Source organism: Bos taurus, chromosome 16 (assembly GCF_002263795.3).
Source record: "Bos taurus isolate L1 Dominette 01449 registration number 42190680 breed Hereford chromosome 16, ARS-UCD2.0, whole genome shotgun sequence".
Lineage (NCBI taxonomy): Eukaryota > Metazoa > Chordata > Mammalia > Artiodactyla > Bovidae > Bos > Bos taurus.
Genome location: NC_037343.1, coordinates 60422986 through 60450970, shown reverse-complemented (window position 1 = coordinate 60450970; position 27985 = coordinate 60422986). Strand labels below are relative to the sequence as shown.

Below are 27985 nucleotides of genomic sequence, written 5' to 3'. Positions count from 1 at the left end.
CGAGGGTTTTAGAAAAAAATACAAAATTTTAATCTTTACATATGTTAAGGTCACTAATTTAAATCTTAAAAATCTGCAGAGCAGAAGAAATCTTCACCTATACTGATTAAAAAAACCAAACTTCCCCTGTGCCCTTTAGCCTGAAGCTGTGGCCTGAGCTCACAGATAGAAGCTGCTCAGCCTCCCTCTGGGAAACAACTTGAAAGCTCACCCACCCAGCCTGCAAACGTGAGGTCAGCCCCTGCCACTGGTAAGCAGAAGTTAGTCTTTCCCTTTCTGTCACCGAGCATACTACAGCCTCAGGCCCAACACCAAGGCCGGGCAGATGCTAATAAATCCTTGGGATGTCTCTCCCACATCACCTCTCCCAACCAGCTGGCTCACATTTCAGAACGTGGCTCTTTAAGGCACCAAGTGATCTGAAGCACTGGCTCTGTCTCTGATCTAAGGCCTCCCCTCTACACACTGCTTGTGTGCTCCTGACTGCTGGTTGCTAGCCTGCCCTTCCAACCTGTTATGTCCCGGACAGTGTGCTGCCACGACAGCCCAGGGTCCATTAGAGGAAGGAAGGCAGCTTCGGGCAGTTTTCATCTAGCCCTCAGGCAGGACATAGCTAATTCTCTGGGAGATAGATTTGCATCCCTGAGAAGAGAAGAGCTGTTCCTCCTTGGGGACGTACACCATCATCCTAGCCATCTCGTCGAGGGCCTCTTCTGTATACAGGAGGTCCTGGCTCAGGAAGGCGTCGCGTGCGCACAGCCTCACGTGACGGAACTCCAGTGGCAGGAAGGGGATGAAGAGGTCAATCAGGTTTTCCTTCACAAGACGGCTGTGCCCAAAGCCACTGTCTGAAATCAAGAGCAGGGTTACATGGGGTCTGAGCTGGGGCTGAGCCCAGCTGGAGTCGAGGTGTTCCCCCACCCTAAGGCCAACTCCGAGAAGCCTGTCTTAAGTCTGTGTCAAGAACTATGCAACTATGTGTCTCCCTTTAGGGAGAGAGGGCCTAGAGGAGCTAGACGTGTGAGAGGGAGAGACAGTGCACGTGCCTGCCAGGCTATGGTTTCATCTGATGGCAGAGGCAGAGGTGCAGCGGCCCTGCCTACGACTGGAGGCTGAGCCACTGGGACTCACACAGTGACTTTCTTCTTCAAGGGTCTGTATGGCCAAGGCCAACTGTTCTCTTTTTAAGGAATAGTTTTCAGAAAAGGACTTTTCTCATGCCTACGTCAAGCTGACGACAAGAATATTATATGGTACCGCCTCTGTGGTCCTGAGTACCCTGTCTGATCTCATGAGCACAACTTCCAGCACATACACGTTTTTCTCTACCTCCCCTCTCACCAGAGGCTTATGTTCTGCAAGGCTGGCCATCACTTACCTGTGGATGCCACAATCTCAGCTTGGAGGCGGGACTCCAGGTGTTCCATCCTGACTTCTTCCCGGGACTGCCCAGCCTTAAGCAGGTTCAGGACCACCTCATTGATGATATTGCCCCCAAGGTTACTGAAAGAGACAAGTCCTGTTAATAGATTCTGTTGGTGGTGGTTTTTTAACAATTGGAGTTGATAAACAATGTTGGGTTAGTTTCAGGTGAAACTGATTCAAACTAATCACTTTGAATAACAAAGTGATTCAGTTATATATGTTATATATATATTTTTCAGATTGTCCACTTTGGTTATTATAAGATATTGAATATTGAGCCTTGTGTTATACAGTAAATCCTTGCTGCTTAACTATTTTATATATACTAGGGTGTATCTGTAAATCCTATACTAATTTATTCCCTACCTCCCGTTTCCCCTTTGGTAACCACATCTTTGTTTTCTGCATCTATGGATCTGTTTGTTTTGTATATAGATAATTTGAATAATTATTTGAGATTCCACATATAAGTGATATAATATTTGTCTTTCTCTGACTGACTTCACTTAGTGTGCTATTCTCTAGGTCCATCCAGCAAATGGCAATATTATGGGTGAGTAATGTGCCATTGTGTGTGCGTGTTCCTCACATCTTCTTAATCATCTGTGGATGGGCATTTGGGTTGTTTCCATATCTTGGCTTTTGTAAAGACTGCTGCTGTGAGCATTGGGGTGCATGTATCTTTTTGAATTACAATTTTCATCATATCTGGATATATGCCTAGGAGTGGGACTGCTGGATCAGATGGTAGCTCTATTTTTAATTTTATAAGGAACCTCCAGACTTTTCCATAGTGACTGCACCAATTTACATTCCTACCAACAGTGTAGGAAGGTTCATTTTTTCCATACCCTCTCCTGCATTTGTTATTTGTAGACTTTAATGCTAGCCATTCTGACCAGGATGAAGTGATATCTCATTGTGGTTTTGATTTGCATTTCTCTAATAATTAGTGATGTTGAGCATCTTTTCATGTGTTCGTTGGCCATCTGTATGTCTTTGGAGGCAGGTCAGTTTAGGTATTCTTTCCATTTTGGGGGGCTTCCCAGGAGGCTCAGTGACAAAGAACTCCCCTGGAATGCAGGAGATGCAGATTTGATCCCTAGGTCGGGAAGATCTCCTGGAGGAGGACTTGGCAACCCACTCTAGTATTCTTGCCTGGGAAATCCCATGGACAGAGGAGCCTGGCGGGCTACAGTCCATGGGGTTGCAAAGAGCTGGACATGATTGAGCATGCACACATGCCAATTTTGTGGAGGGGGGCAGTTATTGAGTTGTATGAACTGTTAGATATATTTTGGAAATTAATCCCTTGTTACATTGTTTACAAATTATCTTCTTTTCTGTAGCAGGTTGTCTTTTCATTTTGTTGATGGGTTCCTTTGCTGTGCAAAAGCTTTTGATTAAGTCCCATTTGTTTATTTTTGCTTTTATTTCTTTTGCTTTGGGAGACTGATCCAAGAATATATTTCCACAATTTATGTCAGAAAACGTTTTGCCTATGTTCTCTTCAAGGAGTTTCAATGGTCTCATGTCTTAGATTTCATTATTTTTATATTTGGCTTCCAAATGCATGATCTGACCACTGGAGCTGTTGGTGACTGGAAGAAAGGAGGTTGAGGGCCCTGGGCCTCCCGTCCTCCAGGAAATCTTGTCACAACACAAGTCTACAGAAAAGGCACTGTCCTGCTTGGTCATCCATTCTCCGTGCCTTGCTCTCTTCTAACCAACACTGAGACTGTACTATATGGAGAGTGCACAGAGAGTGCACAAGGATGTCGGTCTTTCCCTTGACACTTCTCTCTATGGAAGGAGAGGCCCATGTGTATGATTCCAGAGCAGCTGGGGCCTGGGGATAAGACTTCAGAGGGCAGAGGAGGGTTCTGGGCACACGCAGACCCCACAGTGCTCATCAGACATGAGGCAGGAAGGGCACACGTCCAGGCATGGGTGGTCAGAGGGCTTGTGGGGGTCAGGAGCTGCAAGCTGCTTAGAGAGGCGTGTGGAACAGAGGCATGGAGGGCAGGCTGAGGCTGGCATGAGGCCTTTGTCAGCCAGTCATGTGGATTTTAGCTTATAAGCCACGGAGAGCCGTTGAAGGGTTGTGAACTTGGGAGTACAGGGTAGTAAGGTGCCCTGAGCGGCTTTACTTTCTAATAACATTGTTCTTGGGCCACAGTGGTTGGATTGAAGAGAAAACTAGTCAGGGAGCTTTGGGCCATAGTGCATGTTTAGAGAGGATAAAGGCAATGGAGAAGGGTTTAAAGTTAGTGTAGGAGGCACAACTGAGAGGCCCTGTAACTGACGGACGTGAGAAGACGGAGGAGGCCACCAAAGAGAAGTGGTGTCTGCCTGGAGGGGCCCACAGCCCGCACAGCAGAAGTGCGGTTTCAGAGAAGAGGGGCGATGCCAGCTTGGATTTGCATACGGTTGAGTGTTGTGCCCTTGCCTGTGACCTCACTAGGGGTTGTAATTTCACTGGAATTGTGGGTCTAAAACACAGGAAAGAGGACTGTGTTAGAGTGATGAGGGGTAGAGGAAATCTTAGAGGCAGGGGAAGCTGGGAAGGAGGAAGTGGAGCCAGGAGCTGGCGGCAGGTCATGCTCCCCACTCCTGGCGTCCTCCTCTCTGCCTCACAGTACTCACGTCCCCGCCCCCCAGGCCATCTGCTAGCTCCTTACACAAACCGAGCTCTGCCCTGCTTTTTTCCTCCAGCCCAGTACAATGAGGGAGTACGAGTGATGGAAGCAGGGAGGCAAGGGAAGGAGCAAAGATCCAATATTTCCATCCTGTCCTCATCAAGCTCTGAGTGGCTGACACTCAGGTACGTTAGCTCATCTGTCTGCTCATTCAACCTTTGAGTGTGTCCTGGGGGCTGGGTTTGGGACACAGAGGAGGAGCTGGGTGGTTCTCTGCCTGCCTGCTTCCACGGATGGACACCTCCTGGGGCAGGCATCCTTTCCTGCCAAGGGATGCAATCTTCCTTGCTTTAGGGGCCAGTGTGCCCGTCACAGCTCCATTTCACTCCCGAGACCAGGAGCCCCCAGCTGGAGGGCCTGGTACGGATGAGGGGAGTCCCCACCCCTTGTCCCCTGCTCAGCCAGACTTCCTCTGACCTCTGCGGGTGGGAAAGCTGCTTACGTCGACTCTCTTCTACTTCCTGAAGCTGCGGTCCTCCTTTTCCTGTAGGAAGGCCTACTGGGCAGGTCATCTGTGTACACGCCAGACCACAACTGCGTCAGCTGAGGCGAGACCTACCCATCCTGCATAACTCACGGGAGGTAAAGGCAGGTCTATACGTGTGCTGGCTGCAGGGCAGGCATCCAGGGCGAAGGGGAGAGGACCAGGATTCACTCAGTGCCAGGCACAGGCTCCAGTGCCGTCCCCATTTGCACCCAGAAGGCCACCTGATAGGACGCCTGAGGTCTCCACCTCCCTTCTGACTCTTCTCCTCTAGTCCCACAGCCAAGGGTCTCTCTTCTTCCTCCAGTTTCAGGCTTTATCTCACTCACCAGTATATAATCAGGGCCCCTTTTCTATTCCAACCCAACACCAACATTATGCTTTTTAACAGAGCTTGCCCTCGCAGAGCGCTTCAGTTCCCTCCACATCCTCCCAGGTCACCTGTGGACTGGGAGGTCTGAAGGGACGAGGGACGGAAGGCCTCCCTAGTGATGCGCCCTCTGCCCTGGCTCTGGGAGGGGACAGCATGTGGTCTTACTAGTCCTAAGACCACAGAGGACAGGGACTCACGGGATTCTCCAGAACTGTGCTCGCCAACCCCAGCCTGGACCACTAAGTCTTCCCTAAAGAACAGCCACAAACTCGACTTGAGCGTCATCTCCCCGAGCCTTCATTTCCTAATTTGTAAAAGGACAGACCAGAAGCAGACGATTAAGAAACCCTCCTTAGGTCACCTTAGATTTGATTGTCGGTCAACAAATAGACATTTCCACAAGTACTTTCTGTGTGCTGCGGTACAAGGCCTTTGATTCCATGAACAATTTACACTTGTATAGTTCTTTTAATTTTTAAAGCCCTTTCTATCCATTCTTCTCCTGACCACAGCCCAAAGAGAATAGGTATTAATTCTGTCTTCACTTGACAGCTTCAATGGGAGGACCGTGGTTCTGATCTCCAGAGTTCCACGTGCCTGTCCAGCCCTGTGACACCATTCCCAGAGCTTCTATACTTGGTAGAAATAGGCAAAGGTAGTCAATGTTAGTTTTCTGGTACCCAGCCAGGGGCCCTGATTTCCTCAGGCCCAGGGGCAGGACTGGCTCTGAGGGTCGGGGTGACTCTAGCTGCAGCCCCGCTCCAACTGCCACCTCGTTTCTACCATCAGGCACCACCACGTTGCAGGGGGGCCAGCAAAGCCACTAGCACTTCAAACAGCACGCTCAGGATTTGCTTCAGGGTTAAGCCGCCGGCCTTATACCAGTGATTTGTTTACACCATCCGTGCTTTCCTTTCAAATGTAAGAGTCCTCACCACATAGGTAAGGTCACTGTAGAAATCAAGTCCAGAGACACCGTCTTCCCCCGCCCATCACCAGAACACCCGATGGGGTCTAGAGGTGCTGGGCCACAGGGTCAGTCTGGCTGGCCCTCAGGCTCCAGACAGTCCACCCAGGCCTGTTGGGCCCCACTGGCTCTCACAGGCTGGGCCCACAACAGAGTCAATGGAACTGGAGGCCCTGTCCTCGCCTCCTGTCACCACTGTGCATCCTCCTCCCCAAGGGGCTCAGAGGCTCCTCCAGGGCCAGCAGGGTCTCTGCATCCCCTGCCAGAGCAGGCCCAGTGGGGGCAGCGTCTCCCCAGACCCTGCCCCACACTCTGCCCTCACTGGGACCCTCTGGCCTCGGACAGGGCACAGAGGCCGGGGTAATGGGGGGAAGGGCAGGCGGTGGGTTAGATGAGGGCAGTGCTGGCGGGTCAATGACTAAAATACTACAACGTCTGCCTAGAGTTAGCAGGGGCACCTGGGTCACGTTAGGAAATCCTGCCACCAGTGAGGGTGGTTTTCTGTGCCGAGAACTGGCGGGAAAGTCAGCGTCTGGGCAGCTTGGGCCAAGTTGGGGAAAGGCTGGCCACAGCCATTGCCAGGAGGCAGGAGTGGGCTCGGCCGAGGAGGAGGAAGGAACCAGGCAGCGTGGAGGGAAGAAGCCATGCACAAAGGCAAAGGATCCTAGCACTAGGAAAGGGCACCTGAGGTGGCCGGGCTCCAGGCTTCCTTCCATTCTGAAGGAAGACCTCCCTTCAACAGTGGTTCTGGGTCCCCACCCCTGTCAGGGCTTGGGGACCAAGATGACTCCTTATCTGACCCTGCATTTTGGAGCCCCCACCTAATTGACCACAACAGAAAGAGATCCATAGTTCCGGGCTGCCTCAAAAGGGGATGAGTAATACACACCTGAGGAGGAGAGCTAATTCAAAGCATTTATTGTCCTTGCCTCCTAATTCTGAACCACAAATCACAGCAGAAAATCTTTCCCTGCTTTCCTCTTAAAATAACCTTGGCGGCTCCTCCGCCCTCCTTCACAATGCACTGCAGTGTCCTGTCAGCCTTACAGACCAAAATCCCAGCTCACTCCTCCATTCTTTCCAAGCCTCGAGGGAAAACCAGACCCCTTAATTCTCTTCACAGTGAAAATCGCGCAGTTGTGTCTGACTCTTTGTGACCCCATGGACTACACAGTCCATGGAATTCTCCAGGCCAGAATACAGGAGTGGGTAGCCTCTCCCTTCTCCAGGGGATCTTCCCAGCCCAGGGATCAAACCCAGGTCTCCTGCATTGCAGGCAGATTCTCTACCAGCTGAGTCACCAGAGGGGTATGCTAAAGCTGGGGAAAATCCCCGAGTGAGCATGTACTGGCCTGCGGGAGGAGGGTGATGGCAGGGAGAGTGGTTTGGCTTCCACTGAATGCAAGATGCTGCTTGTGGCACTGAAATCAAAACTGTGATCAAAAACTTCCCCCACAGCAAAAGTCCAGGGCCAGATGGCTTCACAGGTGAATTCTAGCAAATATTTAGACAAGAGCTAATGCCTATCATTCTAAAACTCTTCCAAAAAATTGCACAGGAAGGAACACTTTCAAACTCATTCTATGGGGCCACCATCACCCAGATACCAAAACCAGACAAAGACAACACAAAGAAAGAAAATTACAGGCCCGTATCACTGATAACATATGCAAAAATCCTCAACAAAATTCTAGCAAACACAATTCAACACATTAAAAAGATCAAAAAACCATGATCAAGTCAGGTGTATCCCAGGGGTGCAAAGATTCTTCAACATATACAAACCAGTGTGATATACTAACATTGAAAGATAAAAACCATATGATAATCTCAATAGATGCAGAAAAAGCTTTTGACAAAATTAAACACCTGTTTATGATAAAAACTTCAAAAAATGGGCATAGAAAGAACCTACCTCAACTTAATAAAGGCCATATATGATATACTCACAGCAAACATTATTCTCAATGGTGAAAAACTGAAAGCATTCCCTACAAGATTTCTCACCACTATTATTCAACATAGTTTTGGAAATTCCTAGATATGGCAATCAGAGAAGAAAAACAAAACAAATCCAGATTGGAAAAGAAATAAAACTCTCATTGTTTGTAGATGACATGATACTGTACATAGAAAACCCTAAAGATACCATCAGAAAATTACTAGAGCTAATCAGTGATACAAAATCAATACACAGAAATCACGTGCATTCCTATATACTAATAATGAAAAATCAGAAAGAGAAACTAAGGAATCAATCCCTTTACCATTGCAACAAAAAAATAAAATACCTAGGAATAAACCTACCTAAGGAGACAAAACTATAAGACACTGATGAAAGAAATCAAATATGATGTAAACAGATGGAGAGAGATTCCATGTTCCTGGGTTGGAAGAATCAATACTGTGAAAGTGACTATACTACCAAATGTAATCCACAGATTAAATGCAATCCCTATCAAATTACCAATGGTGTTTTTTACAGAACTAGAACAAAAAAAAATCTCACAATTCATATTTCCAATAGACCAATGAAACAAGATAGAAAGCCCAAACCCATGCACCTATGGATATCTTATTTTTGACAAAGGAGGCAAAAATATACAATGGGGCAAAGATAGTCTCTTCAATAAGTGCTTCTGGGAAAACTGGACAGCTATGCATAAAAGAAATTAGAACATTGCCTAACACCATACACAAAGAAAACTCAAAGTGGATTAAAGATCTAAATGTAAGACCAGAAACACTCTATGACATAAATCACAGCAAGATCCTCTATGACCTACCTCCTAGAGTAATGGAAATAAAAACAAACAAGTGGGACTGAATGAAAAGCTTTTGTGCAGCAAAGGAAACTATAAACAAGGTGAAAAGACAACCCTCAGAGTGGGAGAAAATAATAGCAAATGAAACAACTGACAAAGGATTAATTTCCAAAATATACAAGCAGCTCATACAACTCAATGCCAGAAAAACAAACAACCCAATCAAAAAGTTGGCAAAAGACCTAAACAGACATTTCTCCAAAGGAGACATACAGATGGCTAACAAACACATGAAAAGATGCTCAACATCACTCATTATCAGAGAAATTCAAATCAAAACCACAATGAGGTACCATCTCATGCCGGTCAGAATAGCTGCTATCCAAAAGTCTACAAACAATAAATGCTGGAGAGGGTGTGGAGAAAAGGGAACCAACCCTCTTAAACTGTTGGTGGGAATGCAAACTAGTACAGCCACTATGGAGAACAGTGTGGAGATTCCTTAAAGAACTAGAATTAAACCATCATATAACCCAGCAATCCCACTACTAGGCTTATACCCTGAGGAAACCAGAATTGAAAAAGACACATGTACCCCAGTGTTCACTGCAGCTCTATTTACAATAGCTAGGACATGGAAGCACCTTAGATGTCCATTGACAGATAAATGGATAAAGGAATGTGGCACATATATGAAATGGAATATTACTCAGCCATAAAAAGGAACACATTTGAGTCAGTCCTAATGAGGTGGATGAATATAAAGTCTATTATACAGAGTGGCTGCTAAGCTGCTAAGTCGCTTCAGTCGTGTCCGACTCTGTGCGACCCCATAGACGGCAGCCTACCAGGCTCCCCCGTCCCTGAGATTCTCCAGGCAAGAATACTGGAGTGGGTTGCCATTTCCTTTTCCAATGCTTGAAAGTGAAAAGTAAAGTGAAGTCGCTCAGTTGTGTCCGACTCTTAGCGACCCCATGGACTGAGTGGAGTAAGTCAGAAAAACAAATATCATATACTAATGGATATATACGGAATCTAGAGAGATGGTGCTGATGAACCTATCTGAAGAGCAGCAATGGAGACAGAGAACAGACGTATGGACAAGGCTGGCAGGGGAGGAAGGAGAGGGTGGGATGTATGGAGAGGGTAACATGGAAACATACATTACCCTATGTAAAATAGATTACCAATGGGAATCTGCTGTATGACTGAGGGAACTCAAACCAGGGCTCAGTAACAACGTAGAGGGGTGGGATGGGGAGGGAGGTGTAAGGGATGTTCAAGTGGGAGGGGACATGGGTAAACCTATGGCTGATTCATGTTGATCTTTGGTAAAAACCAACACAATACTGTAAAGCAATCATCCTTCAATTAAAAATAATTTTAAAAAAAGAAGCTGCTTGTGATGCATTCAAGTTGGGCCAAGAGGGACCCAAACTTGACTGCTAATAGAACTTGGGGGACTTTCTGTCAGCAGTGGCCACAGGACTGGAAAAGGTCAGTTTTCATTCCAATCCCAAAGAAAGGCAATGCCAAAGAATGCTTAAACTACCGCACAACTGCACTCATCTCACACGCTAGTAAAGTAATGCTCAAAATTCTCCAAGCCAGGCTTCAGCAATATGTGAACCGTGAACTTCCTGATGTTCAAGCTGGTTTTAGAAAAGGCAGAGGAACCAGAGATCGAATTGCCAACATCTGCTGGATCGTGGAAAAAGCAAGAGAGTTCCAGAAAAACATCTATTTCTGCTTTATTGACTATGCCAAAGCCTTTGACTGTGTAGATCACAATAAACTGTGGAAAATTCTTCAAGAGATGGGAATACCAGACCACCTGACCTGCCTCTTGAGAAACCTATATGCAGGTCAGGAAGCAACAGTTAGAACTGGACATGGAACAACAGACTGGTTCCAAATAGGAAAAGGAGTACGTCAAGGCTGTGTATTGTCACCCTGCTTATTTAACGTGTATGCAGAGTACATCATGAGAAACGCTGGACTGGAAGAAACACAAGCTGGAATCAAGATTGTCGGGAGAAATATCAATAACCTCAGATATGCAAATGACACGACCCTTATGGCAGAAAGTGAAGAGGAACTACAAAGCCTCTTGATGAAAGTGAAAATGGAGAGTGAAAAAGTTGGCTTAAAGCTCAACATTCAGAAAACGAAGATCATGGCATCTGGTCCCATCACTTCATGGGAAATAGATGGGGAAACAGTGGAAACAGTGTCAGACTTTATTTTTTTGGGCTCCAAAATCACTGCAGATGGTGACTGCAGCCATGAAATTAAAAGATGCTTACTCTTTGGAAGGAAAGTTATGTCCAATCTAGATAGCATATTCAAAAGCAGAGACATCACTTTGCCAACAAAGGTCCATCTAGTCAAGGCTATGGTTTTTCCTGTGGTCATGTATGGATGTGAGAGTTGGACGGACTGTGAAGAAGGCTGAGCGCCGAAGAACTGATGCTTTTGAACTGTGGTATTGGAGAAGATTCTTGAGAGTCCCTTGGACTGCAAGGAGATCCAACCAGTCCATTCTGAAGGAGATCAGTCCTGGGATTTCTTTGGAAGGAATGATGCTGAAGCTGAAACTCCAATACTTTGGCCACCTCATGCGAAGAGTTGACTCATTGGAAAAGACTCTGATGCTGGGAGGGATTGGGGGCAGGAGGAGAAGGGGACGACAGAGGATGAGATGGCTGGATGGCATCACTGACTCGATGGATGTGAGTCTGGGTGAACTCTGGGAGTTGGTGATGGACAGGGAGGCCTGGCGTGCTGTGATTCATGGGGTCGCAAAGAGTTGGACATGACTGAGCGACTGAACTGAACCGAGGACTTTCTGTTGGAGCTGCCATAAAAAGATACAGTTGGACACTTGATTTCAAAATTCACTTTCTGCAAAGCCATTTCCAGAACCCGTGGCACACAGTAGAGCAAAACAGGAAATGGAGTGCAGTGTTTATAAAGGGATCAGTCCTGCATTGTAAGGTTGCAGACCTCAACACAGGAGCTGGAGAGCTTTTCATTGACATTATACCCTGAGTTCCAGGCCAGTGACTTCCTCTCATGATCAGTGAAGAAACAGACTTTCCAAGGCTGGGGAAAGAATTGGCCATGTTGGACTTCATGGGAAACTATTCTCCAACTGTTTATACCTTGGAAATTTTTAAGGGTCGTTTGTACTTAAATTTCAACTAATATGCTGACTTGAAAAATTAACGCCCTTCTAAGAGTCCCTTGGACTGCAAGGAGATCCAACCAGTCCATCCTAAAGGAGACCAGTCCTGGGTGTTCATTGGAAGGACTGATGCTGAAGCTGAAACTCCAATACTTTGGTCACCTCATGTGAAGAGAGTTGACTCATTGGAAAAGACTCTGATGCTGGGAGGGATTCAGGGCAGGAGGAAAAGGGGACGACAGAGGATGAGATGGTTGGATGGCATCACCGACTCGATGGACATGAATTTGGGTAAACTCCGAGAGTTGGTGATAGACAGGGTGGCCTGTTGTGATTCATGGGGTCGCAAAGTCAGACATGACTGAGCAACTGAACTGAACTGAAGAGGGGACTCCCAGCACATGAACTTTTTTACAGAGCTTTAGTAATCAAAGCGGTATGATACTGGCATATAAACAGACACATAGATAAATGGAACAGAGTGGAGAGCCTAGAAATAAATCCATGCGTATATGGTCAATTAATTTACAAAAGAGGAGCTAAGAATATGCAGTGGGGAAACGACAGTCTCTTCAATAAATTTCTTAGGAAACCACATGCAAAAGAATGAAACTGGACAACTGTCTTATACCATACACAAAAATTAACTCAAAATGGATTAAAGATGGAGATAAGATGGTAGAGTAGGACATGAGCTCATTTAAGACAACTAACTGCTGAATAACCATTGATGAAAAATGCTGGAACCAACCAAAAAAGGTATCCTACATCCAAAGATGAAGAAGGCACAATGAGATGGTAGGAGGAGCAAAACTGTGATAAAATCAAATCTCATACTGGCTGAATGGGTGACCCACAAACTGGAAAATAATTATATCACTGAAGTTCTCCCACAGGAAAGTTCTGAGCCTCAGGTCAGGCTCCCTAGCCTGGGTGCCGGGGACCAGCCCCGGCTGATCCAGGGTATTCGAAGGAGAGACGGCGTAGGCGAAGATCAGGAAACAACTGCTTAATTAAATGTTAATTAAGGATATAAAGAGTAATAGGATGAGGATAGCTCAGTGAGGAAATTCAGTGGAGAAAAGAGGCTGAGTAGCTTGGTTTACGCGGGAGACCAATAAAACTTCAAGACAAGAAGTTTGCACCACTTACGTAGGCTGCAGGCGTCCTTCCGTTCTCCCGAAGGAGAGGAGACACTGAGGCCTCCCCGGTTGGATCTTAGAAGCCCAGGCATAATTAGTAAGCATGGTGGGTTCCGCGCTCCAGATGGAGACTCAGCCAGAGTGGGAGAGAGAGCGACATGGGGAGACCAGTATTTCGAGAAACTGATCCCAATTCTTTATTTTCCATGGTCTACTTTTATACACTGAGATGTTATGCAAAAGTCACGTGGGGTCAGCAGTCCTGACTTTTATCAAAGTCAGGTGCTTCATACAAATGTATACAGAGGTCTTAGGGGTGTTACATCATCTTCTGGCCAGGGGGGCCTGCTGACAATTTATGACCCTCTCCTTGTGACAACAGTCAACCAGGACACTTATTTCTCCAGGGGTGATTATTCTTAAAACAGACACCACCCAAATAAAGTTACATTCCTATAGGGTGAGGGTGTAATGGGTTTTAGTTAAGGAAAGAATTTACCTAGCCTAAGGTATAACGTGATTAATATCAAAGGTTAATACTTATTTCTTCTATATATTCATTAATGTGTGTAAGGGCAGGGGATGTGGAGACAGCAACAAACATTGGCTCAACAAATGAAAAACCCTTCACCAATACAATTTCTAATCAGCCCATTATACTTATACTAATAGTTTTCTAACTTTTCTAAGGAATCTGTTTTTAGAAGGTTTAAAGCATCTCGTGCCTCTCATGGTTGGGAGGCTGTGAGCAATCACATGTGGCCGGACAAGCCTGTCAGGCAGGCTAGAGAACCTTCAGAGGAGTTTGTAGGTTAAAACACTCTTATCACACCCAGGAATTATTATTAACTGGAGCTCTAAGTTAACTCCTTCTCCGAAAGAGGTGGTGGGGGACAGCCCCCCGTAAAGTCAGAGGTGTAGGTGAGCACAAGGTAGTAAAGTAGGCAGGCTCTGGTTATCGGGGTAGATGCTTAAGGATTTCCAGGGGGACTCCTGAGGCTCGATCCTGCCTTTGCGTATGTCGAGCCTCCTTCCTCATGACCTTTGTCACGGGCAGAGTACCTCACTCTGGCCCCCAACACCTGGGGACAAGGAGACATGAGATAATCTGTCTTTCGAAGCCAGTGGCATTTGGGCACAGGAATTTCATAGGACTGAGGGAAACAGAAGCTGGGTCTTATCCCTCTTGTCAAAGTGTCAAGGTGTTTAGCAGGTAGCTCTATGCTCAGGAAGACTTTAAGCAGTCTGTCTGCTGATGGGTGGGGCTGTGTTCCCACCCTATCAGCCTGAGATGTCCCAGCACTGGAGCCTACTGGCGGTTGGGTGGAGCCAGGTCTTGGTGAGAAAATGGCAGCCTCCAGCAGGGCTCACACCAATGAATACCCCCAGAACTACCACTGTAATGGTCTTTGTCCCTGCAATGAGCCACAGCCACCCTCACCCTCTGTGGGAGGCCCTCCAATACCAGCTAATAGGTCTTGCCCAGGCTTTTATGAAGTCTCTGCTTTTTTCCTTGGATCCTGGTGCACATGAAACCTTGTGTGTGACCTCCAAGAGTAGGGCACAAGCCTCAAACCTACACAAGCCTATTAGCCTCATCCACCAGGGGGCAGACAGCAGAAGCAAGAACTACAGCCCTGCAGTCTGTGGATGGAAACTGCAATCACAGAAAGTAAGACAAGATGACATGACAGAGGAATGTGTCCCAGATGAAGGAACATGATAAAACCCCAGAACAACAACTAAGTGATGTGAAGAGAGGCAACCTATGAGGTGAAGAGAGGCAACCTATCTGAAAAAGAATTCAGAGGAATGATAGTAAAGATGATCCAAGAAAAAGAATCAGTAGAAAGAGAATGGAGTCACAGATCTAGAAGATACATGAAACGAAGAAGTAAGGAATAAACAGCACTTCCCCAGTGGTCCAGTTGTTGGGAATCCACCTGCCAATGTAGGGAACATAGGTTTGATCCCTGGTCCAGGAAGATCCCACATGCCACAGCTACTGAAGCCCAGGCATCTAGAGCCCTTGCTCTGCAACAAGAGAAGCCACTGCAGTGAGAAGCCTGTGCACTCAGTGAAGAGCAGCCCCTGCTCACTGCAACTAAAGCCTGTGCACAGCAACGGAGACCTAGTGCAGCTTAAAATAAATGACTAAAATTTTAAAAAAGGATAAACAAGCTGATGAACAGTTACTGAAATAAAAATACACTAGAAGGAATCAATAGCAGAATAACTGAGGGAGAAGAACAGATAAGTGAGCTGTAAGACGGGATGGTGGAAATCACTGCCATGAAACAGAATAAAGAAGAAAGAATGAAAAGAGGACAGTCTAAGAGACCTCGGCGACAACATTAAATGCAGCAACATTCACATTATAGGGGCCCCAGAAGGATAAGAGGAAGAGAGAGGACCTGAGAAAATATTTGGAGAGATAATATTAATAGCTGAAAGCTTCTCTTAGGAAAGGAAACAGTCACCCAATTCCAGGAAGTGCAGAGAGTCCCAGGCAGGATAAACCCAAGGAGGAACATGCTGAGAAACACAGTAATCAAACAGACAAAAGTAGACAATGAAGAATATTAAAAGCAACAAGAGAAAAGTAACAAATAACATACAAGGGAATTCCCATAAGGTTATCAGCTCATTTCTCAGCAGAAATTCTGCAGGACAGAAGGGAGTGATACAATATATTTAAAGTATGAAAGGGAAGAAACTACAACCAAGAATACTCTACCCAACAAGTTGCTCATTCAAATTCAATGGAGAAATCAAAAGCTTTACGGACAAGCAAAAGCTAAGAGAATTCAGTCCACCAGACTAGCTTTGCAACTAATACTAAAGGAACTTCTCTAGCAGAAAAGAAAAGGTGACAACTAGAAACAAGAAAATTACAAATGGGAAAAGCTCATTGGTGAAGGCAAACATACAATAAAAGTAGGAAATCACCCACACACAAATACATGATACCAAAACCATCAATCATGGGAAGAGGCGAGTACAAATGCAGGATATTGGAAATGCATATAAAAGCTAAAAGACCAGGAACACTTAAAGCACTCTTGTTTGTATATATACCAAAACCTAATAGTAACCACGAACTGAAAATCTACAATAGATACACAGGGAAGGAAAAAGAAATCCAAGCACAACACTAAAATTAGTCACCAAATCACAAGAGAAGAGAACAAAAGAGGAAAGGAAGAAAAAAAGACCTACAAAACAAATCCAAAACAATTAACAAAATATAAGAACATATATATCAATAACCAAATTAAACGTGAATGGATTAAATGCTTCAACTGAGAGACCGAATGAATACAAAACAAGACTCTTTATATATGCTGTCTACAAGAGACCCATTTCAGGTCTGGGGAAACATACAGACTGAAAATGAGGGTATAGAAAAAGGTATACCATGCAAATGTAAATCAAAAGAAAGCTGGAGTAGTAATACTCATATCAGACAAAACAGACTTTAAAATAAAGACTTTACAAGAGCAAAGAAAGATACTACATAAAGATGAACGATAGAGCTATGAAGATCATATCACAATTGTAAACATATCACCCAAAATTCCTAAACAGGTTCTATGAAGACCTACAAGACCTTCTAGAACTAACACCCAAAAAAAGATGTCTTTTTCATTATAGGGGACTGGAATGCAAAAGTAGGAAGTCAAGAAGCACCTGGAGTAACAGGCAAATTTGGCCTTGGAGTACAGAATGAAGCAGGGCAAAGGCTAACAGAGTTTTGCCAAGAGAATGCACTGGTCATAGCAAACACCTTCTTCCAACAACACAAGAGAAGACTACACATGGACATCACCAGATGATCAATATCAAAATCAGACTGATTATATTCTTTGCAGCCAAAGATGGAGAAGCTCTATACAGTCAGCAAAAACAAGACCGGGAGCTGACTGGCTCAGATCATGAACTCCTTATTGCCAAATTCAGACTTATATTGAAGAAAGTAGAGAAAACCACTAGACCATTCAGGTATGACCTAAATCAAATCCCTTACGATACAGTGGAAGTGACAAATAGATTGAAGGGATTAGATCTGATAGACAGAGTGCCTGAAGAACTATGGACTGAGGTTTGTGGCACTGTACAAGAGGCAGGGATCAAGACCATCCCCAAGAAAAAGAAATGCAAAAAGGCAAAAGAGTTGTCTGAGGAGGCCTTACAAATAGCTGTGAAAAGAAGAGAGGCTAAAGGCAAAGGAAAAAAAGGAAAGATATGCCCATTTGAATGCAGAGTTCCAAAGAATAGCAAGGAGAGATAAGAAAGCCTTCCTCAGGGATCAATGCAAATAAATAGAGGAAAACAATAGAATGGGAAAGACTAGAGATCTCCTCAAGAAAAGTAGAGATACCAAGGGAATATTTCATGCAAAGATGGGCACAATAAAGGACAGAGGTGGTATGGACCTAACAGAAGCAGAAGATATTAAGAAGAGGTGCAAGAATACACAAAAGAACTATACAAAAAAGATCTTCATGACGCAGATAACCACGATGGTGTGATCACTCACCTAGAACCAGAAATCCTGGAATGTGAAGTCAGGTGGGCCTTAGGAAGCATCACTACAACAAAGCTAGTGGAGGTGATGGAATTCCAGCTGAGCTATTCCAAATCCTAAAAGATGATGATGTGAAAGTGCTGCACTCAGTATGCCAGCACATTTGGAAAACTCAGCAGTGGCCACAGGACTGGAAGAGGTCAGTTTTCATTCCAATCCCCAAAAAAAGCAATGCCAAAGAATGCTCAAACTACCACACAATTGCACTCATCTCACAGGCTAACAAAGTAATGCTCAAAATTCTCCAAGCCAGGCTTCAACAGTTTATGAACTGTAAACTTCCAGATGTTCAAACTGGATTTAGAAAAGGCAGAGGAACCAGACATCAAATTGCCAACATCTGTTGGATCATCGAAAAGCGAGAGAGTTCCAGAAAAACACCTACTTCTGCTTTACTGACTATGCCAAAGCCTTTGACTGTGTGGATCACAACAAACTGGAAAATTCTTCAAGAGATGGGAATACCAGACCACCTGACCTGCCTCCTGAGAAATCTGTATGCAGGTCAAGACGCAACAGTTAGAACTGGCCATGGAACAACAGACTGGTTCCAAATTGGAAAAGGAATACGTCCAGGCTGTATACTGTCACCCTGCTTATTTAACTTATATGCAGAGTGAAAGAAAGTGAAGTTGCGCAGTCATGTCTGACTTTTTGCGACCCCGTGGACTGTAGCCTACCAGGCTCTTCCGTCCATGAGATTCTCCAGGCAAGAATATTGGAATGGGTTGCTATTTTCTTCTCCAGGGAATCTTCCCAACCCAGGGATTGAACCTGGGTCTCCTGCATTGGAGGCCGACACTTTAACCTCTGAGCCACCGGGCAGAGTACATCATGCCAAATGCTGGACTGGATGAAGCAAAAGCTGAAATCAAGATTGCCGGGAGAAATATCAATAACCTCAGATATGCAGATGACACCATCTTTATAGCAGACAGCGAAGAAGAACTAAAGAGCCTCTTGATGAAAGTGAAAGAGGAGAGTGAAAAAGTTGGTTTAAAAACTCAACATTCAGGAAACTAAGATCATGGCATCCAGTCCCATCACTTCATGGCAAATAGACAGGGAAACAATGGAAACAGTGACTGTATTTTCTTTGGCTCCAAAATCACTGCGGATGGTGATTGCAGCCATGCAATTAAAAGACACTTGCTCCTTGGAAGAAAAGTTATGACCAACCTAGACAGCATATTAAAAAGCAGAGACATTACTTTGCCAACAAAGGTCTGTCTAGTCAAAGCTATGGTTTTTCCAGTAGTCATGTATGAATGTGAGAGTGGGACTATAAAGAAAGCTAAGTGCCAAAGAATTGATGCTTTTGAACTGTGGTGTTGGAGAAGACTCTTGAGAGTCCCTGGGACTGCAAGAGATCCAATCAGTCCATCCTAAAGGAAATAAATCCTGAATACTCATTGGAAGGACTGATGCTGAAGCTGAAACTCCAATACTTTGGCCACCTGATGCGAAGAACTGACTCATCTGAAAAGACTCTGATGCTGGGAAAGACAACGTGGGAGGAGAAAGGGATGACAGAGGATGAGATGGTTGGATGGCATCACCGACTCGATGGACATGAGTTTTAGTAAACTCCGGGAGTTGGTGATGGACAGGGAAGTGTGGTGTGCTACAGTTCATGGGGTCACAAAGAGTTGGACATGACCGAGCGACTGAACTGAACTGATGCACCCAACATAGAAGCTTCAATATATAAGGCAAATACTTTATATATAAGGAAAATATTAACAGTCATAAAAAGAGAAACTGACAGTAACACAATAATAGATGGGGACTTTAAAGGCCACTTTCATCAATGGACATATCATCCAGACAGAAAAATCAATAAGGAAATACAGGCTTTAAATGATACATTGGACCAGTTGGATTTAATTGATATTCATCGAGCATTCCATGTAACAGCAGCATTCTTCTCAAGTGCACATGGAACGTTCTCTAGGACTGATCACATGCTGGGCTACAAAGTGACCCCCAGTAAATTTAAGAAAACTGAAACCATATGAAGCCTCTTTTCTAAACAATGCTATGAGATTAGAAACCAACTATAAGGAAAAAACCTGTTAAAAAAAAAAACCCACAAACACATGGAGTCTAAACAATATATGCCACTAAACAACCTATGAATCACTGAAGAAATCAAAGAGGAAATGAAAAAATACCTAGAGAAAAATGAAAGTGAAGGCACTATAATCCAAAACCTAGAGGACGTAGCAAAAGCAGCAAAAAAAAAAAGTTTATAGCAATGCAATCTTACCTCAGGAAATAAGAAAAACCACAAACAACCTAACCTTACACCTAAAGCTAGAGAAGGAAGAACAAAACCCCAAGTTATTAGAAGGAAATAAATCATAAAGATCAGAGCAGAAATAAATGAAAATAAGAGATTAGTACAAATAACTATATGCTAATAAAATGGACAACCTAGAAGAAATGGAGAAATTCTTAGAAAGGTATAATCTCCCAAGACTGACTCTGGAAGAAACAGAAAATATGAACCAATCACAAGTACTGAAATTGAAACTATGATTGAAAACTCCCAAGAAACCAAAGTCCAGAATCAGATGGTGCACAGGCAAATTCTATCAAACATTTAGAGAATAGTTTCTGAAAATATTCCAAAAAAAAAATCGCAGAGAAATGAACACTCCCAAACTCATTATGAGGCTCCATCACTTGATATCAAAACCAGACAAAGATACCACAAAGAAAGAATTACAGGCCAATATCACTGATGATCAGTCACAAAAATCCTCAACAAAACACCAGCAAACGAAGCCTAACAGTACATTAAAATGATGAAGGGTATTTATCCCAGCAATGCAAGGATTTTTTAATATCTGCAAACCAGTGTGATACACCACATGAACAAACTGAAGAATAAAAACCATGTGATCATCTTAATAGTTGCAGAAAATGTTTCTGACAAAGTTCAACACTCACTTATGATAAAAACTCTCCAGAAAGTGGGCAAAGAGGGAACATACCTCAATAATAAGGCCATAGATGACAAAGCTACAGGTAACATACTCAATGATGAAAAGCTGAAAGTATTTCCTCTGAGATGAGGAGCAAGACAAGGATGTCCTCTCTTGCCACTCAACATAATTTTGGAAGTCCTACCCATGGTAATCAGAGAAGAAAAAGATATAAACAGAAATAAAAGGAATTAAAATTGGAAAAGAAGTCAAACTGTCACTGTTTGCAGATGACACACTATACACACAAAACCCTAAAGATCCTACCAGAAAACTACTAGAGCTCAATGAATTCAGTAAAGTAGCAGGATACAGAATTAAGACACAGAAATCTGTTGCATTTCCATATACTAGCAAAGAAAGATCAGAAAGGGAAATTAAACAATGCCATTTACCATTATATCAGAAAGAATAAAATGCCTAGGAATAAACCTATCTAAGGAGGTAAAAGACCTGTACTCCAAAAATTATAAGACACTGATGAAAGAAAGTAAAGATGACATAGATGGAAGATATATCATGTTTTTATATTGGAAGAATCAATACTGTCAAAATAACTGTACCACTCAAGGCAAGCTACAGATTCAATGCAACCCGTATCAAATTACCAATTATATTTTTCACAGAAATAGAACTAAAATTTAAAAAATTTGTATGGAGACATAACAAAAGACTCCAGATAGCCAAAACAATCTTGAAAAAGAAAAACAGCTGTAGGAATTAGGCTCTCTGCCTTCAGACTATACTACAAAGCTACAGTAATCAAGACAGTATGGTACTGGCACAAAAACAGAAATATAGATCAATGAAAGAGGATAGAAACCCCAGAAATTAATCCATGCACCTAAATGTCCATTGGCAGAAGAATGGATAAAGAACACTGATACATATATACAATGGAATATTACTCATCCGTTACATAATGAAATAATACCATTTGCAGCAACTTGGATGGATCTGGAGATTAGTCAGATGAAGACAAATATCATATGACATTGCTTATATGTGGAATTAAAAAATGATACAAATGAACTTATTACGAAACAGAAACAGACTCACAGACTGAGAGAACAAACTTAAGGTTACTAAAGGGGAAAGGTGGGGGAGGGGCAGAATAAATTAGAAGTTTGAGATTTACATGTACACACTACTATATTTAAAATAGATAACCAACAAGGACTTATTGTATAACACAGGGTACTATGCTCAATACTCTGTAGTAGCCTCAATGGGAAAAGAATTTGAAAAAGGATACATGTATAACTGAATTACTTTGCTGAACACCTGAAACTAACACATTGTTAATCAATTATACTCCAATATAAAATAAAATGAAGAAAAAAATGGATTAAAGACTTGAACTTAAGACCTGAAACCATAAAACTCCTAGAAGAAAGCATAAGTGGTAATTTCCTTGACAGTGGTCTTGGCAATTATTTTTTTGGATTTCACACTAAAAGCAAAGGCAATAAAAGCAAAAATAAACAAGTGGACTACATCAAACCAAAAGCTTCTGCACAGCAAAGGAAACCATCAACAAAACAAAAAGGAAACCTACCAAATGGGAGAAGATACTTGCAAATCATATACCTGATAAGGGGTTAGTATTCAAAATCTATAAAGACCTCATACAACTCAGCAGCAAAAAATAATCTAATGAAAAAATGAACAAAGCTCTGAATAGACACCTTCCCAAAGAAGACATACAAGTGGTCAACAGAGACATGAAAAGGTACTCAATGTCAGTGATCACGAGGGAAATGCAAATCAAAAACTACAATGAGATACCACCTCACACCTGTGAGAATGCCTGTCATCAAAGAGATCAGAAATAACCAGTGTTGGTAAGGCTGTGGAGAAAAGGGAACCCCTGTGCATCACTGGTGGGAATGTAAACTGGTGCGACCACTATGGAAAACAGTTATCGAAGTTCCTCAAGAAACTAAAAATAGGACTACCACATGATCCAGCAATTCTACTTCTAGATATTTATCTGAACAGAATGAAAATACTCAAGGAGATATTTGCACCCCCATGTTCACTGTAGCATTATTTACAATGGCCAAGATAAGAAATGACGTGTGTCCATCAATAGATGAATGGATAAAGGGGCAAAAATGCATATATAATGGAATATTATTCAGCCATTAAAAAGAAGAAAATCTTGCTATTTGCAACAACATGGGTGGGCCCTGAAGGTATGCTGAGTGAAACAGGTCAGAAAGAGAGAAAAAATAAGGTGAATACTGTACAAACTTCAACTAGTAACTCCTGGGGATGTAATGTACAGCATGGTGGCTTTAGTAAATAATACTGCATTGCATATTTGGAAGTTGCTGAGAAGAGTACACCTTGAAAGTTCTCATCACAGGAACAGAAAGGTTTTATAACTATGAATGGTGACAGATGTTAACTAAACTTATTGTGATCAGCTCACAATATAAACAAATAGCAAATCAATTATACACCTGAAACTAATATGTCCATTATACCTCAATTTAAAAAAACCACTTAATGTCCATCTAAGAGGGGACTCCCGGTAGCCCTCCTTCAGGAGGCCATGTACTAACTGGGGAGTCTGAGGGAGCCTCCCCATCCTGAGAACCAGGGAGGAGGCCAGATAAGGGACGGCTGGGTCTTCCCCAGGCTGGTCTGGGGAGTTGGCCTTTGCAGGTGGTGGGGGTGGGTCAGAGTCCCGCAGAAGTGTTTAGTAGAATCAAGGCTGGAGACCTAAGGCTCCCCACCCTTGCTGCCACCCAAGCAGCTGGGCTTCTGTTTTCTCTCCTGGAGTTTGTGTTGGTTTCCTTTGCGGAAAAGGACAGGCAGCCTAGGAGAGCATGAACCCCTCCCCTCCCCGCCAGCTCCCAAGCTTGGCACATGCACTGCCTGGACAGGGTTCTTCCTCCCCTCACCCAGTCCTTCTGACTTTTGTTTCTCAGGCCTCACCTGAGAAAAAGAAAGATGGTCCTCTTGGACTCGGCTCTGTGGTTGTTGGGGGCCTGGCGTTCCAGGTGTGGCCTGAGGGCCTCCAGCAGTCCTGGGTGCAGCTTCTCAGCCTCGTCTAAAATGAACAGGGTCTGGCGACAGTGCTCCTGCGTCTTCCTGATCTTGTCCGTCAGCTCCTCCTGCACAGAATACGGGGAGCTGCTGGGGAGCAGTGGGAGGCACCTCCCGGCCCTGAGGGCCCTAGTGAGGCACTGGTTTTCCCAGGGTGTCTACAATGGATCACCTGGAGCTGGTTTCCACCACAGAACCACCAATCTAAACCTCTGGGGATGGAGCCAGGGCATCCTCTTTAACAAGCCTCCCAGGTGATTCTCCTGCACCCTGAGATTTAAAAGCCAACTAGTGGAGCCAGCCTGGGGAAAGGGCCTTGGGAAATGGCCCCAGCCCTACTTCCTCCCCTCCAGGATGAGGTTCCATCCCAGAACTAACTGCTAACTCACCCTCCCCAGGGGTAGCAGTCAGGCTCACACAGGGATAACAGGTAGAAATAGGCTCAGGTGCCCAGAGGCAGCCCTGTCTTGAACTCCCAGGAGCAGAGCACCCACCACCTTCTTCCCTGAGATCTCAGCCCAGCCTGGTGCCTGAGGGACCCAACTCAAAACTGGGATTCCGCACCCCGGCAGGATAGTAAGCCCTGGACGAAAAGATGCTGCTCTGCAGGGTTCCCCAGGAGAACAGGGCCAGCTCCTGCCCCAGGGAGAGGTGTTTTTTTTTAAATTAATTAATCTTTAATTGAAGGATAATTGATTTACAGTATTGTGTTGGTTTCTACCAAACATGAATTAGCCATAGGTTTACCCACGTCCCTGCCCACTTGAACATCCCTCTCACCTCCCTCCCCAAGGGAGAGGTGTTTGAGCAGAGCCCACAGTCTCCATCTACCTCTAGCCTTCCTGGTTTTTTACTTCAGCCCCATCTCCCCAGTGTGTGGGTATGAGAGTGTGAATGTGTCGATTTCCACAGTGGGGAAGCTGAGAGTCACAGGTGTTCTACTGAAAAGCCAGCTAGCTCTTTCTTGGGAGGCCTGACCAGCAGCCTGCCCTGCCAGGCCACACTGAAACTGCCATGGCAATCTGTCCTCAAAGTTACATAATCTTCCCAGGTTAACACACTCCAAATACAGAAACTAAAAGCCAAAGATACACACAGTCACCTCTGTCAGGCTGCAGAGGGGTTTGGTCATTGCATGGCTAACATGTCTGAATGAACAAAACCCAAAATAGCAGAGCAGCAGAAACTTTTTGTATGTGATGAGTCCACCTGTTGGCACGAAATGAGTACTTTTGGGAAGCCATGGAAAAACCACTTATGAGAAGCCTCTTTAAAAAAAATTGTGGAATGCAACTTTCTGTCCAGTATAAATTATAAAGACATTAAAGAGCGCAGGGGAACAGCTTGAAGGAAGTACACCAAAATGCTAACTGGTTGTGTCCGTGTGGGGAGATTACGATAAAGTTTTTGCATGCTCTGTTTCACACTTCCTGAGGCATTTCCACTACTTCTGTTGACAAATTAAACACATGGATTCTCTGGTTAAGCTCAGGCCCTCTTGGGCCTCACCTGCTGAGTAGCTGTCTCTGAGGGTAACAGGTTTCACTGCATTGTCTGCCCCCACCCTGCTGTCCTCCGACCTCCACACCGAGGGCTTGCTTCAGCCTCCCTCCCAGCACACAGGCCTGTGTCTCGGCTGCTCCGCCGGCCCAAGCCCTCATCCTAGCTCCTCAGCACAGCCGGCCTCACCTCATACAGGTCCACATTCTTGGGGTGAGGGAAGTGCAACGTAGAGATGAACACCTTGACACAGTCGCTCCTCAGCCCGTCCTGGTACAGGTTTTCCGCCAGCATCCGCGCCACGAAGTTCTTGCCTGTGCCAGACCAGCCGTGGAACGACAGAGCCAGGGCCTTGTCCGGCCGGGGCTTCTCTAAGTAGTCCCTCACCGCCGTCAGGACCAGCTCCCGGGCTAGGTGCTGGCCGTGCAGGCGCACGCGCAGGTCCGCCTTGAGGCCTAGGGGTGGGGAAGAGGCCACGCTGAGCAGGGACACACAGATGCATCCCCCCCCAGGCTTGGTGATGGCTGAGAGACTGAGCACCGCTGACCATCTCTGAGGTGGGAGCCATCCTGTCTGGGGACTCCACAATAAGAAGCCACTGGGCAGACCTTGCAGTAGAAGAGATTCAGTGCTATTTTCTGAAGAGTTTGAGAAATCCACATTGATTTCACCCTTTCTGAAGGTTCTGAAGACACCCCCCTAGCAGGGTTGCAGAGTCCTGTCTGGAGGAGGAACCCAGCCCCCGACTACCATGAAGTTGCTCCTGCCTGGAAGTTTCAGGACCCCCTAAATATTTTATGGAGACCCCCTTATTTTATTCATTTCAATTTAATTCAGCCAACACCTACTGAAGCAGCTACTGTGGGCAAAGCCCTCTGCCAAGGCCTTCCTTTCAGCCATGAGGGTGCAGGGTATGGGAGGTATGGTGGAGACAGGGAGGGTCTCTACCACGCTGCCGGCTATGGGCAGGCTGAGGCTGGGGCCCTATGCCTTGGCATTCCCCTGAATTGCCTCCTCCCCCCCGATTCCTGGCCCTGAGGGCCACGTGAGGTCTAACCTGTGAAGTTGTTGATGATCTTGCAGTCCCCTCTGTCGCAGCAGTCCCAGAAGCTGCAGGACCACGTGCTCAAGATATCCAGGTACTGCTGGCCCAGCAGGGCAAGGCTCCAGCCTGGAAGAGGAGGAGCTGTGAGACAGGAATGGAGCCCAGGGCCCAGGGCGGGCTGAACACTGCCTCCCTTCAAGCCACCAGAGCGGTTCTTCCGTCCTCTCTCCAGAACCGCTCCCCCCCGCCCCACCCCCTGGCTCTGCCCTGGGCCTTCCTCTCACTGCACCTGGGAGTGGGCTCAGGTGGCCTCTCCAGGATGAGGAAGCAGATGGCCTTGCTATAGATGCAGCTCTCGTTGCAGCAAAAGCTCAGTTTACTCAACAATAAATCTTGTTTTGTGCCAAAGGGTTAGTTACCCAGGCCCTGCCTGCAAGGAGTTTGCGGTCTCCGAGGAGACAAACAGTAACTGGTGATTGCCATGCTTCCCACTTGCTCTGGATTGCAGAATCATCTGATCACGGCCAACCCCAAGTGTCTCGATTCTTTTGCTGCGGTTCAGTCCCTAAGTTGTGACCCCATGGACAGTAGCCAGGCAGACTCCATTCTTCTGTCAGATGTCAATTTGAATATACTGAACATTGGCAAAAACTAAACAAAAACCATTCACTGGAAATGTAGAACTTTTAGGGACTTCCCTGGTAGTCCAGTGGTTAAGACTCTGTACTTTCAATGCAGGGAGCATAGGATGGATCCCTGGTTGGGGAACTAAGATCCCTCACGTCTGGAGGCCCTGTTCTCCTCTCCACCCCCCAAAAAAAGAACTTTTAATTTAAATGAAAGATGTTTCTAGCACTACTGCAGGATTATCACTACAGAACCTAGAGTTAACGACGTCCACTGCAAGGAGTCTCAGAGACCACCAGGGCCAGAACATTGATGTGACAACCCTGCCTCAATTTATCAGTGACAGAGAATAAATCAGAACTCAGGTCTGGGGGACTCGTAGCCCAGCTTCGGCTTCTGTAAGCAGCAGAGGAGGAGGACAAGGTACTTGGGGGGAGTGCCCAACTGGGGATTTTCCTTAAAGTCATCAAGAATGTGGGCAAGAGCAGCTCCTTGGAATAATGGCAGGGCAGTTTCGGAGACAGGAGGGAAGTGTAAGCCGTGTCTGGAGGAGCCAGGAACGGGCGAGGAGTGCAGCCAGGACCGCTCGTCTGCATAAGGACGCAGCGCCAGCTGCTGTGATGAGGGTTCCTGGTTCCGAAGAGGCTGCCCTGCTCTTAGCTCGGCCTAAAGGCTGGGCGGAACAGCAGAGCCGGCGGCTAAGGCGCTCGTCTGGTGATCGCGACGGCCCAGGACAGGCGCGAGGCTCTGAACGCCGCGGCCGGATCCCAGCGGGCCTCGCGCATCCCTCCCTCCCGCTCCCGCCCTCCTGAGCCTGAGGGTCTTACCTGGGGGCCGCGCCGACGCCTCCTCATCCTCCCCACAGCCCTCAGGCCACACGCGGCAGCTGAAGAGAGCCCAGTAGCGTCTGGAGAGCGCGCCGGCCGCCCTCAGTCGCTCCCGCAGGCCCTGGAAGGCCAGCCAAGCCCTGGCCGAGCCCGCCTCCTCGGTCCCCTCCCTCGGCCTCGCCTGGCCGCCGTGTCCCCATGCACTCGGGGGCGGCAGCAGCAGCGACAGAAGCAGGAGCCAGAGCAGACGCTCTGTGCCCCCAAGCATGGCCAGGCCGGCAGCAGGCCTCCACCGCTGGGCCTTCCCGG

At 45.7% G+C, this 27985-nt stretch overlaps 1 protein-coding gene across 1 annotated transcript; it reads right to left on the bottom strand.

The window, feature by feature from the left end:
- Positions 1–6: 6 nt before the first annotated feature.
- TOR3A (torsin family 3 member A) lies at positions 7–27983 on the bottom strand. Its single transcript, NM_001080376.1, has 6 exons — positions 27677–27983; positions 26235–26348; positions 25367–25632; positions 23567–23745; positions 1379–1503; positions 7–848 (listed from the first exon to the last, which is right to left on the bottom strand). The coding sequence occupies exons 1-6, from the start codon at positions 27942–27944 to the stop codon at positions 592–594; spliced, it is 1209 nt and encodes a 402-aa protein (NP_001073845.1). The 5' UTR covers positions 27945–27983; the 3' UTR covers positions 7–591.
- Between the last annotated feature and the right edge of the window lie 2 nt (positions 27984–27985).